General features: G+C 44.3%; 1 protein-coding gene across 1 annotated transcript; it reads left to right on the top strand.

Annotated features, from left to right (window-relative positions):
- Nucleotides 1-363: 363 nt before the first annotated feature.
- LOC145824178 (uncharacterized) lies at nucleotides 364-3,663 on the top strand. The gene is made up of 3 exons (XM_082923793.1): nucleotides 364-2,149; nucleotides 2,432-2,568; nucleotides 3,235-3,663. Exons 1-3 carry the CDS (start codon nucleotides 364-366, stop codon nucleotides 3,661-3,663), a joined length of 2,352 nt encoding a protein of 783 aa, XP_082779919.1.
- Nucleotides 3,664-15,847: the final 12,184 nt, after the last annotated feature.

Genomic DNA, 15,847 nt, shown 5'->3' on the forward strand with positions numbered 1-15,847 from the left:
ATGCATGAGATCCTGGCATATTAGAAATAGCTCAATGGAGTATGCTTGTATTATGTTATATTAACATTTTATGCTTCCGATAAGGCCCCGTACGGTATATACATCAGTTTTTATGTCTGTTTTTGCATAGGTCATGCCCGAACCTTTAGGGGCAGGTTCTTGGGTTGTGACAGTGGTATCAGAGCACGAGTTGCTATCTTACACACGGATCCATTAAGCTGTAGGGTGTTTAGAAAGGATTTAGGCCTCGTGCATGACATCCTAAAAATATAAGACAAGTTCGATGGCAACATTAAGTGTACTCTGATAATGCTAACCATGTCGCACTATGTCAATAGTATTTAATTAACTGTTGTGTAGATCATGGTGAGAACAAGGACAGAAGATGTGGAAGATGCCACCTCAGCACGACTGGATAGGATGGAAAGGATGCTTACGGAAATGGCAGAGACTTTATGGCAACAACAGCAACAGCCTCACCAACAACCGCCACCACCACCAGTACCCCCACCTGTAGTGCAAGATTTTCACGCTGAAGACCGAACTATCACTCTCACTAAGGAGTTTAAAAAGATGAAACCGCCAACTTTCAAAGGAGGAATAGAACTGATGAAAGCTGAGGCCTGGGTATTAGGCATAGAGAAGTTATTTGAAGTCTTTCCCTGCACCGAAGCTCAAAAGGTACAACTAGCTGCCTTCACTCTTGAGGACGAGGCACGGAGGTGGTGGATGCTTACGAGGACAATCCATCCAGGGTTAACATGGGACAGATTTCTGGGGCTGTTTTATGATAAATATTTCCCCCAAAGCATGCGGGACAAAAAGGTGACTGAATTCGAAACTCTCAGACAAGGGAACAAGACTGTTGCTGAATATGAGGCCCAATTTGCAAAGTTAGCCCGGTTTGCACCGCATATGGTGGACACGGACTATAAGAAGGCACGAAAATTTGAAGGGGGCTTACGAGGTGCTATCTTGGATCGAGTCAATATGTTAAAGTTGCCTACCTACGTAGATGTGCTGGAGAGGGCTGTTATAGTTGAGGGAAACCTTGCTGCTCAGAACCGGATTGCCGAATGGAAAGGAAAGAGGCAAAATAATCAATGGTCAAAGGGAGCGGCTACTCCACCAAACAAGAAACAAAACTCAGGGACTTCGAATACTTTTGCCCCTAATTATGGTATAATTCCTGTTTGTTCGGAATGTGGAAAGAGGCATCATGGGATATGCCAATGGAAGTCTGGAGCCTGTTATCAGTGCGGCAAAACGGGTCATTTGATAAAGGATTGCCCTAAGAGGAATCAACGAAATGGTAACAGGGCTGCTACTAGCTCAGTAGGGTCTACACCAACTACTAACACCAAGGCACCGGTCAAACCTAACAACAATAAAGACATAGCGAGACAAGGCAGACTGTTTGCATTGGTTCCAGGAGATATGCAGAATGCAGCAACAGTGGTGTCAGGTATATTTATGGTTCACGGTCATTCTGCTTCTATCTTATTTGACTCTGGCTCTACTCATTCCTTTGTGTCAAAATTATTTGCACAAAACTTAGATAAAATCGAAGAAACACTGTCTTATATGTTATGTGTATCTTCACCTATGGGAGATTCTGTGCTTTGTACTTCTGTTTATTGTGGTTGCGAACTCGAGCTTGGGGATGTCCGGGTATATGCCAATCTGTTACCTCTCGACATGACTTATTTTGATATTATTCTGGGAATGGATTGGTTGGGTGAATATGGTGCAACTATAGATTGTCTAACTAAACGAGTTAGTTTCCATCCTCCGGGACAATTAGAGTCTACCTTACAGGGACATGGCGTAATTTCTCCACCTTATTTGATCTCGGCAGCAAAGGCATGTAAATTAATTCAAAAGGGGTGTCAGGGGTATTTATGCAGTGTTTTGGAGGGGCAAGTAGTGAATGGAACTGTTGACATGATTCCAATTGTGTGTGAATTTCCGGACGTCTTTCCTGAAGAATTACCAGGGCAGTTGATAGACCGTGAAATTGAGTTTACCATTGAAGTAGCACCGGGAACTCAACCCATTTCAAAGACTCCGTATAGAATGTCGCCAGTTGAGATGAAGGAATTGAAAATGCAGTTGCAAGATTTATTGGACAAGGGGTTCATCCGTCCAAGTGTGTCTCCGTGGGGTGCACCAGTTCTGTTTGTAAAGAAGAAGAATGGAACACTCCGGCTTTGTATTGACTATAGGGAACTTAATAAAGTCACAATCAAGAATAAGTATCCATTACCAAGGATTGATGACCTATTTGACCAGCTGCAGGGGGCACAAGTCTTTTCCAAGATTGATCTACGGTCTGGGAACCATCAATTAAAGGTCAAGGCTGATGATGTTGAGAAGACAGCTTTTCGAACCTGGTACGGTCATTATGAATTTTTGGTTATGCCATTCGGAGTTACTAACGCGCCAGCAGCTTTCATGGATTTGATGAACCGCGTTTTCAAGCCCTATTTGGATGAGTTTGTGGTGGTCTTTATTGACGATATTCTCATCTATTTGAAGAATGCAGATGCTCACGAGAATCATCTTCGTGTGATCCTTCAAACCCTCCGGGAAAAGAAATTGTATGCAAAGCTGAAGAAATGTGAATTCTGGCTACTAGAGGTGGCATTTCTGGGGCATATCATCACGAAGAAAGGAGTTTCTGTTGATTCACACAAGATTGAGGCAATCCTAAATTGGCCAACTCCTACTGATGTGACTGAGGTGCGTAGTTTTATGGGGTTAGCTGGTTATTACAGGAGATTTGTTCAAGATTTTTCTAAAATTGTTGTGCCACTTACACAACTAATACGAAAGGGAGTTGCATTCGAATGGTCAGAGGAACGAGAATTTGCTTTCCAGGAATTGAAGACAAGGTTAACAACAGCACCAGTTTTGGCCTTACCATCCGGTACAGAAGGATTTGTAATCTACAGTGATGCTTCGCACAAAGGGCTTGGTTGCGTACTTATGCAAAACGGAAGAGTCATCGCTTATGCATCTAGGCAGCTAAAACTCCATGAGAAGAATTATCCCACGCATGATCTGGAGTTAGCAGCAGTAGTCTTTGCTTTAAAGATATGGAGACATTATTTGTACGGTAGCACCTGTGAGGTATACACTGATCATAAAAGTCTCAAGTACCTTTTTTCTCAGAAAGAATTAAATATGCGGCAATGACAGTGGTTGGAACTTCTTAAAGATTATGACCTGCAGATTCACTACCATCCTGGTAAAGCCAACACAGTTGCAGATGCGCTCAGTCGGAAAAATATGGGGATTTTGGCAGATATGGCAAGTATGGTTACAGGACAAAAGGACTTGGCAATTGAATTGGATAAGGTGGAATTGAACCTTGTGTTACATGGTCAAAAAGCCCTAATAGCGGCGATAGTAGCACAACCAACCTTACTTGAAGAGATTAAAGTGCACCAAATGGAAGATGAAACTTTGAGGAAGATACATGATGAGTTCGAAACAAAACCAAAACCGGGATTCGGTGTAGTAGGTTCAGTGCTCAAATTTCAAAACCGACTATGTGTTCCCAATGTGAGGAGTCTTAAACAAAAATTGATGGAAGACGCACATACCTCAAGGTTCTCAATGCATCCAGGGAGTACTAAAATGTACCGAGATTTGAAGTAGAATTTCTGGTGGCCAAATATGAAGAAGGAGATTGCGGAGTTTGTCTCTAAGTGTTTGCAATGCCAACAAGTAAAAGCGGAGCATCAAAGACCTGCCGGATTATTACAACCTCTTCCCATCCCAGAATGGAAATGGGAACATTTGACCATGGATTTTGTTATGGGGTTGCCACAGACTCCTCGAGGTATGAATTCAATTTGGGTCATTGTGGACCGATTAACTAAGTCTGCTCACTTTCTACCGGTAAAAACTCAGTATAATGCAGACAAATTAGCAGAAATTTATGTAAATGAAATTGTGAGGCTTCATGGTGTTCCGGTCTCAATTGTGTCAGACAAAGATCCTAAGTTTGTTTCTAGATTCTGGCAAAGTTTACAGGAAGCAATGGGTACAGAATTAAAGTTCAGCACGGTTTTCCATCCTCAGACCGACGGTCAATCCGAGAGGACGATACAGACTCTTGAGGATATGCTCCGAATGTGTGTACTAGATTTTCAAGAAAGTTGGGAAACCCATCTACCGTTGATAGAATTTGCGTATAATAATAGTTACCATTCGAGCATAGACATGGCACCTTATGAAGCTTTGTATGGAAGACCATGCCGTTCTCCCGTGTGCTGGGCTGAAGTTGGAGCTAAATCCTTATTAGGGCCTGAAATTGTTCAGTTGACCACTGAAAAAGTTCACGTTATTCGGGAAAGGTTGAAAACTGCTCAAAGTAGGCAGAAAAGTTATGCTGATAACCGACGGAGAGATTTGGAATTTGACGTGGATAGCTATGTTTTCGTGAAAGTCACTCCAATGAAAGGGCATCCAAGATTCAAAAAGAAAGGTAAGTTGACACCCCGGTATGTCGGTCCTTTTCAGATTCTGGAAAAAGTGGGTCCGGTAGCTTACCGAGTTGCCCTTCCACCACATATGAGTCAAGTGCATAACGTGTTTCATGTCTCTATGCTTCGTGGGTACCTTCCGGATCCGTCACATGTTATTGACTACCACCAAATTGAGTTGAATGACAAGTTGATTTATGAGGAAAGACCAATTCGCATTTTGGACCGACAAGTAAAACAACTACGAACCCGTGAGATTCCAATGGTAAAAGTTGAGTGGCAAGAACATTACGGAATCGACGCAACATGGGAAAGAGAGGAAGAAATGCAACATCAATACCTACATCTGTTCCAACCCTAAGGTAACCCAAGTTTGGAGGACCAAACTTATTTAAGAGGGGGAGAGTGTAATAACCCGACCCTCGCACATGATTTCTGTTATATTCTTAGTCCTCGATTGGTACTTTTAAATGCTTACTGTGTAGTTCCGTGAAAAATTATGAGTCCTCGATTGGTACTTTTAAATGCTTACTGTGTAGTTCCATGAAAAAATTATGATTAAGGAAGTGAAATCCATGCCTATGAATGTCTATCTGTCTCACAAGGAACCTATCTGTCACCAATAACACGTTTAAATTAGAAATTGGAAGCCTTAACAGCTTAATTAGCTGAAATTGATTATATATCTGTGATCAGCATAATTTTTAAGTAATATTAAGCATGTTTGCGAAATTTTAATTTTGGAATGATTAAACGATTCATTTTTGTCTTATATGCCTTATTTATGAATATATATACTTCTAAGACTTCATGAGCCTTGGTCAAAAACAAAAAAAAAAACGTGAATACCATTTTGGGGGAGAAAAGAAGAGAAAGTGAAGAAGAGAAATTGGGGGAGAAGGGATTCAACAAGAAAGCTTGGCAAAATTGTTAGAGGTGTAGGATTGAATTCAAGGTAAGCTCAAATCCTTCTTATTATGGCCACTTAGAGTTTGTAATTGATGTGTATGTTTGATTCATGTCTAATTCATGCTTGATTAATGAGGGTTTCTCTCAATTGGTTGCTTAGGCATCTAGATTGGGTGTGGTATGAAATTATACTTCAATCTATGGTTTTCTATCATCACTTCATGGAATTATGCATATATCATGTGTTATGTTTCAAGGATATGAAGAACTTGAATCCAAGAACGGAATTAGAGAGAGAGATGGCTTGTTGAAGCTTCTAATCTTGGTTAATTTATTATACTCAAAGTAGAATCCATGTTATAGTGATGTTAGGTGGGAATATTGCATTAACCTAACCTTGGGTTGCATGTAAAAAATGGAGTGAATGCCAGGTTGGGACTCGAATAGAGGTTCAGGATTTCAGAATCTGCTCGGTCCGCTCGAGCGGCGGAAAGCCCGCTCGAGCGGGAAAAACCACCTCTCAGCAGTTTTGTGCATTTTACAGTCCGCTCGAGCGGCCAAAGTGGCGCTCGAGCGGGGGACTCATTTTCAGGAAAAATTAAATGTTTGTTCAGTTTTGAGTGCTTGCCTCTCTGGTATTTTTAGAATATTTTACAGATGATTTTAAAGCGGTTGTAAATGCATGCAAGGTGTAAGACTCAGGAAATGCTTTAAAAAAAAAAGAAAACTAATGTATTAATTGTGTGCAGGGCACATTCCAGAAGGAAGCAACACGCCACCTCAACACTGTAAGTAGTAGTACCTATGTAATGTTATGCAATCATGTCAATGTTTCAAGGCATGTAAGGCAATTATGTTAATGTCTCAAGCATGTAATGTACTTATGCATGTTTAGGATATGTTAATGTTAAAGCATGTAAAGAAAAGCATTTACAAGGGCTATATGCCATTTTCAAGGGCCTTGTGCCACAAGTTTCAAGTGTATTTCAAGGGCCTCGTGCCACAAGTTTCAAGTGTATTGCAAGGGCTTCGTGCCATATGTTCAAGGGCTTCGTGCCATCATGTTTCAAGGGCTTATAGCCACATGCTCATGTCACAGGATTAGGCCTAGGGCCAGTATGAACTAAACGCAGAATCAAATAAACCAAGTGCATGCTGCATCTTTTTATGTATTGATGTATTTAAATTTCAAGTCAGACGTCGTTCATTATGTATTACTACTCATTGAGCCCGGCTCACTCTCTATTATGTCCGTTTCTGTAGGTCATCAGTCAGGGGGTCAATCCTAACTTGATGCTGTCCCTTTTGTCAACCTTTAAATGTCCAGACACCATACCAGGCCATTTGTTTTTGCGAAGCTGCTAAGATATGGGTTTACTTTTGAGAGCCATCTACGGATGTTGTACATAACTTTCATATTCCTTTTGTTATGCCCAATTATCGAGCTAGGACTGTAAACGTATATGTTTGTACACGATATCCAGGGATATAGTTTTAAACTTTATCCGCTTTTGACGATATGTGTAATGCATGAGATCCTGGTATATTAGAAATAGCTCAATGGAGTATGCTTGTATTATGTTATATTAACATTTTATGCTTCCGATAAGGCCCCGTACGGTATGTACATCAGTTTTTATGTCCGTTTTTGCATAGGTCATGCCCGAACCTTTAGGGGCAGGCTCTTGGGTTGTGACATGTAAATACAGTTTTGTATCTTCTGGCTTGGGTTTTTGAGTCAGTTCTCTGTTTTATTTTTGAGTCTGCCTCTTTGCTTTGAGTCAGTCTTTTTGTTTTTGGGTCTGTCTTGTGGTACCGAGTCAGTCCTATTGTATCGGATGTCGAGTGATTCCGGGGTTGTTGCCTCGAACACCGTTTCGTATTTAACCTTTTTACTTTCTTTTTGAGTCTGTCTCTGCTGTGGAGCCAGTTACATCCGAGAAACCTGAATGAAACAGCTGCGGCTATCTTGCTTCCATGCTTATTGTTTGTTTTGGGCTAGTTGTGCCAGAGGTTTTCAATGGAACGGCCCTGCATTCTACCTGCTCTTCTGTGCCTCGAGGATCATTGCATTGACCTATGTTTTTCAAAACCTCTTTAACACTGCGGTGAAAACAAAGAGGAAGGGATTCCTCGAGTTTTGCAAAACTTTGATCAATTTGAGAAAAAGAGAGGCATGCTAAGTCCTTAATGAATGAAACCATGCTTGTTAGCGTGAGTACTGAGAAGGACCCTGGCTTGACCCAGATTGGTTCCACACTATCTTCGGCGCGAGCGATTTGTCGCTTTCTTAAAAACTTTCAAAAACAAATGTTTTGCGCGGCCCTGTGAAAACCTGTGTGGAATCGCTCTTGAGATTGTGCAGCCTAGGATCGCTCTCAGCCTCAAGATTCAACCTGTTTGTTTTGAACCTCGAACTCATTCGGAACACTCAACGGTCAACTGTCGGAGGAGGCCCGTGTGGCCAGTTTTGAAGCAGCCCTCGAACAAGAGGCATCAAAGTCGAATGAAAAATATTAGATCTCACCAAAAGAAGCTCGTGGAGCAACCATGATGGATTCTTCTGCAAATCATTGCAACAGCCGTTCTCCTGGATACGGATGGCTTCAAAACCCTAAAACCATTTGGCATGGACTTGTTACACTTTTACCCTTTTGAGAGGCTCGCTGGGCCGAAAACCCAGAAGGGCGACCCAAGCAAAAGTTAGAGCAAGAGAAAAATACAAAAAATGCAAAAAAAAAAAAAAAAGAAATAAAATCAAAAAAAAGAAAGAAAAAAAAAGAGAAGAAATAAAATCAAAAAATCAAGAAAAGAAAATGAAAAGAAGCTCGCAAGGTCGAAAACCCGCATCGGATACCTTGGCAAAAGTTAGAGCCTGAAAAGTGAAGGTTAAAATACCCGAATGTACCTTAACTGGAACTACGTAAGGCTTGATTCTCATGTTTGGAATACGTAGGCAACTTCATCCTGAAGTCCAGCCCCCAACGTTTTCATAGCATCTCAGTCCATACAATGGTTTCGATTTCACCCCAAAGTCCAGTCGCCAATACTTCCAAAGTGACTGTGTCCATATATTGATTATGACCATCTTCGTCATCTCCGTGTCCAAGAGTTCGACCACTACCAATGAAGACTGTTTGCGGGCTGCTGCGGCATCATCCAAGCAAGGGGCAACTTTTTGTTGCCACGAGTCGTCGTGAGTCGCCGTTCAAACCAGGGGCAACTTTTTGTTGCCATCCACCCCTTTCAAGCCAGGGGCAATTTTCCATTGCCTCCGATCCGAGGTTGCGCATCTCAAAGAGTAAGTTCCGTGCTCGTTGAGCATTGACTGTTTGCAAAATAGTTTTTGAAAATTTTTACTGAGGTTGACTATTTTCTCGAAAACTATTCCATTTTCCAAAACTGGACCATTTTCTTGGACCCAAGAAGGAAAATTTTTAGTGCTTATAGTCTGACTTGCATGGTTTTCAAATCAAAAATTGAACAAGTACGTTAATCCGACTCTCATCTTGATCAAAACTGTTTTAGTAGAAAACCAAAACAAAAATGGTCAAAATGATGAACTAGGGGCACAGTTGAGTCAGGCGTTCTGTCTTTCTCCCGTCGTCAACATACTTGCCAGGAGGGCACTCTACCCACCAGAAGAAATAGTTGTGAGCTAACGGGATTGGGCATAAACCCGCAACTTTCTATTCATTCATCAATCACCTTGGGCAGGGACGAAAAATGAGAGAATAAAGAATAGAGAAATGTAAGTTGAGAGAAAAGTAAGAAAAAACGGTTTTGAGAGGAAAAAACTGAGCCTGAGGGCCGAGTGATGTGAGAATCACAAATCAGAAAGGGTGGGAAATATACCCGGAGGAACTGGCTCCTCGAGATTTGAGGTCTTTCGTCGAACATGTCCGCGCGTCGTGTCATTCGTTTTGATCACCTCAACTTTTGTTTTAGGTCTTTTCCGAGCGTGTCTCGTTGTGTTTAGGTCGTGTACCCTTTTGTTTGAGTCATCCCCGCTGTGTTCAGTTGTAGGCTCGATACCCCGGTTGGAAATCCTTTTTTATTTCAAAAATCGTTTATGCTCAGAGTGCTGTGCCATTCTCTACATCTGTGCAAAACAAAAGAAGAAGAAAAAAAATTTGGGGCATCTGAGCGTGCTTCAACTTCAACTGGTCCCGTCTTTGTGTTCCGTCTTGTCAGATTGGGCCGTTTGTTCAGGATTTGCTGTGTGTAGAATGAACCGAGTGTGGTGTTAGGGGCTGTATGCAGACTAATCCCCAACAGAGTATGGGCTGTGCGTTCAGTTTGAGCAGTGTGTTGCCTGGGCTGTTTTGTTATGAGGCCGTTTGGTTATCTGATCATTACAGTACAAATGCTCAATTTTTTAGACAACAGGTCAATTCCATTCACATTGAGGTGTAACATGATGTGATGCGTTGCAATACATGAGATATGTAAATGTGACACTTTTTAAGCAAAAAGTTTGTTCATTTCATTATCTTTTTCAAGTACATAGCTTTGAAAACAAAAATCTGCCTGCGGCAGTACAGGGAAATCTAACTACCAGCAAAGAAAAAAAAAGTACAAAAAGAAGAAAAGCAGCAATCTGGATCGTCATCAGTAGTCTCGGGCCCGGGGATCTGTCCTCACCCTCTTCCTGGACGAAGGTCCAGGCGCATCGTCATCAGCGTCGCCATCTAAGCCTGAGTCTGAGTCGTCTCCAGCCTCCTCAGATGACCCGGCCCCTGCTTCTGCCTCGGACTCATCATCGTCATCATCAGGGGTCGGCGCCCGAGAGCTACTCCCGACATGAACACGCCCCGCCCTGGTACGGGGACGTACAGTGTCTCCACGCCCTCCTCGAGCAGGGATAGAGGGCCCAGCCGGAGCACCACCCACCGGAGGAATCTGGAAGGGAGGCTGAAAAGCATAAAAGGCAAATACATCAGAATATTGTGAGCAGAGTATCAGTGCAGAATGCAGTGTATGAGCACAGCGTGTGAATGTCGTGGGCAGTTTATCAGTGCAGAGTGCAGTGTATAAATGCAGTGTATGCAGTATATCAGATGCTGTGAGATCAGTGTGTCAGGTGTTGTGTCGTGCATCAGATTACGTGAATCAGCTTATGAATGGTTTGAGACCGTCGTCAGAAGGACATACTGGAATACGATAGAGGGCCAGGAGGTCGAAAGTCCGCTGTAGCATCCCCATCATAGAGGCATTCAACTCCACGGACTGCCGGGTGTACTCGGAGGACGCCTGCAAGAGTACAAGATATATCAGTATTCCGCAGAATATCAAATAAACTAAAATGAAATGCCAATGCAAGATGCAAAATGAAGTAATACATACCGGAGGCAAGTCGGGGATACCGGCTAACTTATGATCAGCCGGGGGAGGAGCGAAGGGGATCTGGTAGGTCGCCTCATCCTGCCCTCTGTATGTCAGTAAAGTGGGCAGAGCAGGCCAGCTGGTCCCCCGCCCTCTCTGAACTCCACCCCTACCTCAGACTCGAGCTCTCCTCGACGCTCCTACTCCAGCCCCCGCTCCCGCTCCAGCTGCCGGCGCCGCTGGCCTCTCTCCCTCAACTTGACGGCCACCGCTCAAGGGTCGCATAATGTAGATCCGGACATACTCTGCGTAGTCACCCTCGCCTCTGTGATGCTCTGCACCCCAGCCGACGGTGTAGTCCCCCATCTCCTGGGCGGTGAACCTCTCAGTATCTCTCATATGGGCAGGAGGTGGACCCGGGACTATCTGCTCCGGTAAACCCAGGGTCTGACGCAAGAAACGCTCGCCCAGATACCAAGCCCGACAGACCGGGCCCTCCAACAGAATCAGACAACGGGCAGTCTCCCCTACGCCCTCATAGTGATCCCTCACCACGGCCGGCAATGGAGCCCAGGGCTGCTAGGTGATCTGAAAATAATATGCAGTTTGTTATCTATCTATTATTGAAAACATACAGTGCTAAACGAAGCCTAAGCAAATTCTAAAGATGAACATACCTCCGCGGCGGTGATGGTGTTGAAGTAGCGGTGGAAGAAAATAAAAGACTCCCGTGGCCTCCGCACGCATCGCACATCAAAGCGATAAGAAAAGGGGACGCCGAGTGGGGTCTCCACATCAGGTACTGGGCAAGCCTGGGAAAGTAGGCATACACCCACAACTGCAGAACAGATATAAGTATGACTATCAGATAAAGCAAAATACAGAACAAAGCATAAATGGCAGAGCCGTGTGTTGTGCAGTGTATTATACAGAGTATACAATGTGTGTAGTATACAGTCAAAGTAAAGCAGAGTATATGTGTGCCGCGTGTGCAGTATATAGTCAGTGAGAGGCAGACCGTGGTGTGTGCAGTGTACAGAATACAGAAAATGTGAAGCAGAAATGCAAAAAGGGAAGAAGATGTACCTCCCAAGCTCGCCAGTAGCCGCCGAGAAGCTGTCCGCTGAGGCGGGAAGAAGAGCTCATGTAACCATACAAAGTGGCCAAGCCTGCGCCACCCCAGTCATAACGGCGGATCCGCCTGACATCCACTAGTGCGCTCAACAGACATAGAGGCATGGTGTTCGCCCGGTCGGTGAAAAGAGTCGTCCCGAAGAGGAACATGATGAAGCCTCGCGCGTATTGATCCACCTCCTCCGAGGTCATCTACGCCTCCTTCGCCAAGGCTGGCTGAATCCGGAAATGGCTCTCGAACCAAGAGTACCTGACAAACCCTACTCGAGCGAAAGGAGGCTGAGTGCTGAGCAGGTACAGCTGGGCGGTGTCTCACTCATCCATATCAGTGTCGAAGGGGATCGGGTCACCTCCTACCCCGATGCCGGTGAGCATCGAGAAATCGTAAGGGGTCATCGTCATGTCCTCCGCAGCGGAGAAGTGGAAGGAGTTGGTGGTATCCCACCACCTCTCCACTAAAGCGACGAGCAAGGGCCTACAGGTCGTAAGCCGGGAGAGCCCCCTGCAGAAGATGCCGAAACCGGCCTCGTCGACGATATGACGAACCGCGTCTGGCAGCTCTATGTACCAATCCCGAGCGATGATATTCCCATACCCGCGGATGGTATGGGAATCCCCCTGTAATCAAAAACAAAAATTGCAAGGCAATATTAAAAATGCAGTTTTAAGAAGCATACAGGTATACAGCATGTGTGCATGTTTTCAAATTCAAACAGACATCGGGTGCCGGTGTACTTACAGTGAACTACAATGTGTGATGTGTCAGCGTGTTTGAGTGGTTCAGGGCAAATACAGCATGTGTGCATGTTTTCAGACTCAAGCAGATATCGGGTACCAGTGTGTATGCAGTGAAATATAGTGTGCACCGTGTGTTTGGGTGATTCAGGGTCAGTGCAGTCTGTGTGCACGTGTAAGTTTCAAACAGATATCGGTTGTAAGTTTGTTTGCAATCAACTACAGTGTACAATGTATCGGTGCATCGGGTCTAAGCAGTTAGAGAACAGAATCAACTAATGACAGTTATGTTCTACATTGCGGGAAATAATAAAACAGAAGAAAGAATGTTACCTCAGAAGCGCCGAAGGACAGATGGGAGGTAGGCTCACGCAGGAGAAGCTCGGGTGCCACGCTCCTCTCGAAGCTCCGGAACTGGCGTAGTCCATCGGGGAGCATCACATGAACTGCAGGCATGTAGGTCTCCGGATCGAACGGCCGGATGTGAAGTGGCAAGGGGTCGGCCTCGGGATCCATCTCGAGCTCTGGAGGGGTCCCGCCCTGTGGAAGATTGTCCGCCATCTCGAAGGGAATGTGAAAATGGCCGGAAGATGAAAAATCGGGCGAGAATATGAAGAGTCAACAAAAAAAAGTCAACCCCAAGAGGGCCGGAAAAGGCCAAAAAAGTCGAAGTGCGAAAAAGGCACAGATATCGAGAAAAACTCGAGGGAAATAAGCCCCGAGTGGCAGAAATCGAAAAAAACAACACCGAAATGAAATTTTTATCGGTTCAAAACGTTCGAAACGCAAGGGTGAACACGAATCGAACGACAAAATGGAGGCTAGAAACGCAAGAAAGTGAAGAATCAAAGGAGGAAAATGGTCTAGAGGGAGAGGGGGAGAAATTTCGAGCTAGGGGAAGTGAAGAAAATAGGGCTAGAAGCCCTATTTTAAAAGACCCGTGGCCAAATGACTGAACTACCCCGACACAGGGACTTTTTGCCGGTCGGCCACACTCTTTGCCGGTCGGCAAAATATTGTGTCGATGGAAATTGTATGATGGCCGATGGATGGCCGGTGATGCATTTTGATGGCCGGTGGACATCCGGCGGTCTCCCATAGTGGTTTTGGAGCCTCCTACACCTTTGTTTGAGTTATGTGTGGGGTCCAGGGTCTTTAGTGTTCAAAACAGTGCAAAACAGTGCATTTCCGACGCTCAACCGGCCTCCGTTTTGACCTCGAATCGTGTCTTCTGTGCGTGGCACTCGAATTCGTGTAAGGTGTATCCTTTCCGTATCCTTTTGGCTTTTACAAAACTCAAAAGTTTCCCCATGTGCATCACATGTCAATTGCACTGTCTTGTGCATTTCAAATCAATCGCACTGTCTTGTGCACTCGCGTTGTCTAGCGCATCGCGCTATCTTGCGTATCTCATTGCATTTTGCATGCATTCAATCGCGCTATTTTACACATCTCATTGCATTTTACATGCATTCAATCGCGCTATTTTGCGCATCTCATTGCATTTTGCATGCATTCAATCGCGTTATTTTGCGCATCTCATTGCATTTTGCATGCATTCAAATCGTGTTATTTTGCGCATCTCATTGCATTTTGCATGCATTCAATCACGCTATCTTGCGTAGACCACATGTTTTTGCTTGCGTAGACCGCAATGCTTTCCTTGCGTAGACCGCATGCTTTCCTTGCGTAGACCGCAATGCTTTCCTTGCGTAGACCGCATGTTTTGATCTTGCGTAGACCACATGTTTTTGCTTGCGTAGACCGCAATGCTTTCCTTGCGTAGACCGCATGCTTTCCTTGCGTAGACCGCAATGCTTTCCTTGCGTAGACCGCATGCTTTCCTTGCGTAGACCGCATGTTTTGCTTGCGTAGACCGCATGCTTTCCTTGCGTAGACCGCATGTTTTGCTTGCGTAGACCGCATATTTTGCTTGCGTAGACCGCATGCTTGAAACCAATCTCATTGCTTGCGTAGACCACATGCTTATGATCAATTTCGTTGCCTGCGTAGACCGCGTGCTCTACTTACATGTCTGTGCCTTCACAGCATTGTTATGCTTCCCACTTGCTTCGCGTTGTCACGCATTTTCAAGTACATTAATATGCATGTTGTTAATCACATTGTACCTGTTAAGTTTGTTTTCTTTGCAGGTACGATATTGTATGTACGGTTCATTTAAGGCTGGTGCAACCCGACGAACCAGACAGGTATGGTATACTCCGAGTGAGACATATCGAGAATATACACGGTCTAGGAGACCTTAAATCCTTGGAAGGTGCAAGACCTTTGGCGTATTAATGTGCACAGTTCGTTTGCATTGTCATGCATATCTTAAGCCGCACGTTGTTGCACATTTCAAGTTCACTTGTATTGTTGTGCATTTCTTGTGCAATATACACGGTCTAGGAGACCTTAAATCCTTGGAAGGTGCAAGACCTTTGGCGTATTAATGTGCACAGTTCGTTTGCATTGTCATGCATATCTTAAGCCGCACGTTGTCGCGCATTTCAAATTCACTTGCATTGTTATGCATTTCTTGTGCAATATATGCGGTCTAGGAGACCCTAAATCCTCTGAAGGTGCAAGTCCTTCGGCGTTTGTCGTGCCCGAACGACTTTTGATAAGTTGCATCATACATGTATTTCAAGCGACTCGCGTCGTCGCATATTCAAGTTCACGTGCATCTTAAAAGTCGCGCGTTGTCGCGTACTTCGAAATCATGCATCATTATGCATTTGCATTTCAAAAACAAAAACAAAACAAAAAAAATATAACTGCATTGTCATGCATCATCGTAAATAGTTGCATTGTCATACACCATCGTAAATAGTTGCATTGACATGCATCATTGTAATATAGTGCACATTGCATTGTAGCTTGCATGCATTCACTGCATCACCTCCGTCTATGGCTTGCGCCTTTCCATGTTGAGCTTGGTCTGGTATGTGCCCATACTTTTCACGTCGAAACATAGTTCAGTAGACCGTTCTATGTTAGACACAGCTCGTATGTGTACATGCCTTTCCTAGGCAAGATTTGGTTTGGCCCGCAGGCCATATCCATTGTGTCCATTTCCATTCCATTGCATATTTGTAGATATTGCATTGTAGCTTGCATGCATTCACTGCATCACCTCCGCCTATGGCTTGCGCCTTTCCATGTTGAGCTTGGTCCGGTATGTGCCCATACTTCTCGTGTCGAAGCATAGTTCAGTGGACCGTTCTATGTTAGACGTGGCTTGTTTACGT

The sequence above is a fragment of the Camellia sinensis genome, chromosome 4 (assembly GCF_055761805.1).
Source record: "Camellia sinensis isolate YWXY chromosome 4, ASM5576180v1, whole genome shotgun sequence".
Lineage (NCBI taxonomy): Eukaryota > Viridiplantae > Streptophyta > Magnoliopsida > Ericales > Theaceae > Camellia > Camellia sinensis.

What these genes read in the sequence shown, in the direction of transcription:
- LOC145824178 (XM_082923793.1), top strand. Translation starts at nt 364, where the DNA reads ATGGTGAGAACAAGGACAGAAGATGTGGAAGATGCCACCTCAGCACGA. An exon ending in CAAGGGGTTCATCCGTCCAA is followed by an intron (nt 2,150 to 2,431) that starts GTGTGTCTCCGT and finishes TGCCATTCGGAG; the next exon opens with TTACTAACGCGCCAGCAGCT. An exon ending in CTCACGAGAATCATCTTCGT is followed by an intron (nt 2,569 to 3,234) that starts GTGATCCTTCAA and finishes TATGACCTGCAG; the next exon opens with ATTCACTACCATCCTGGTAA.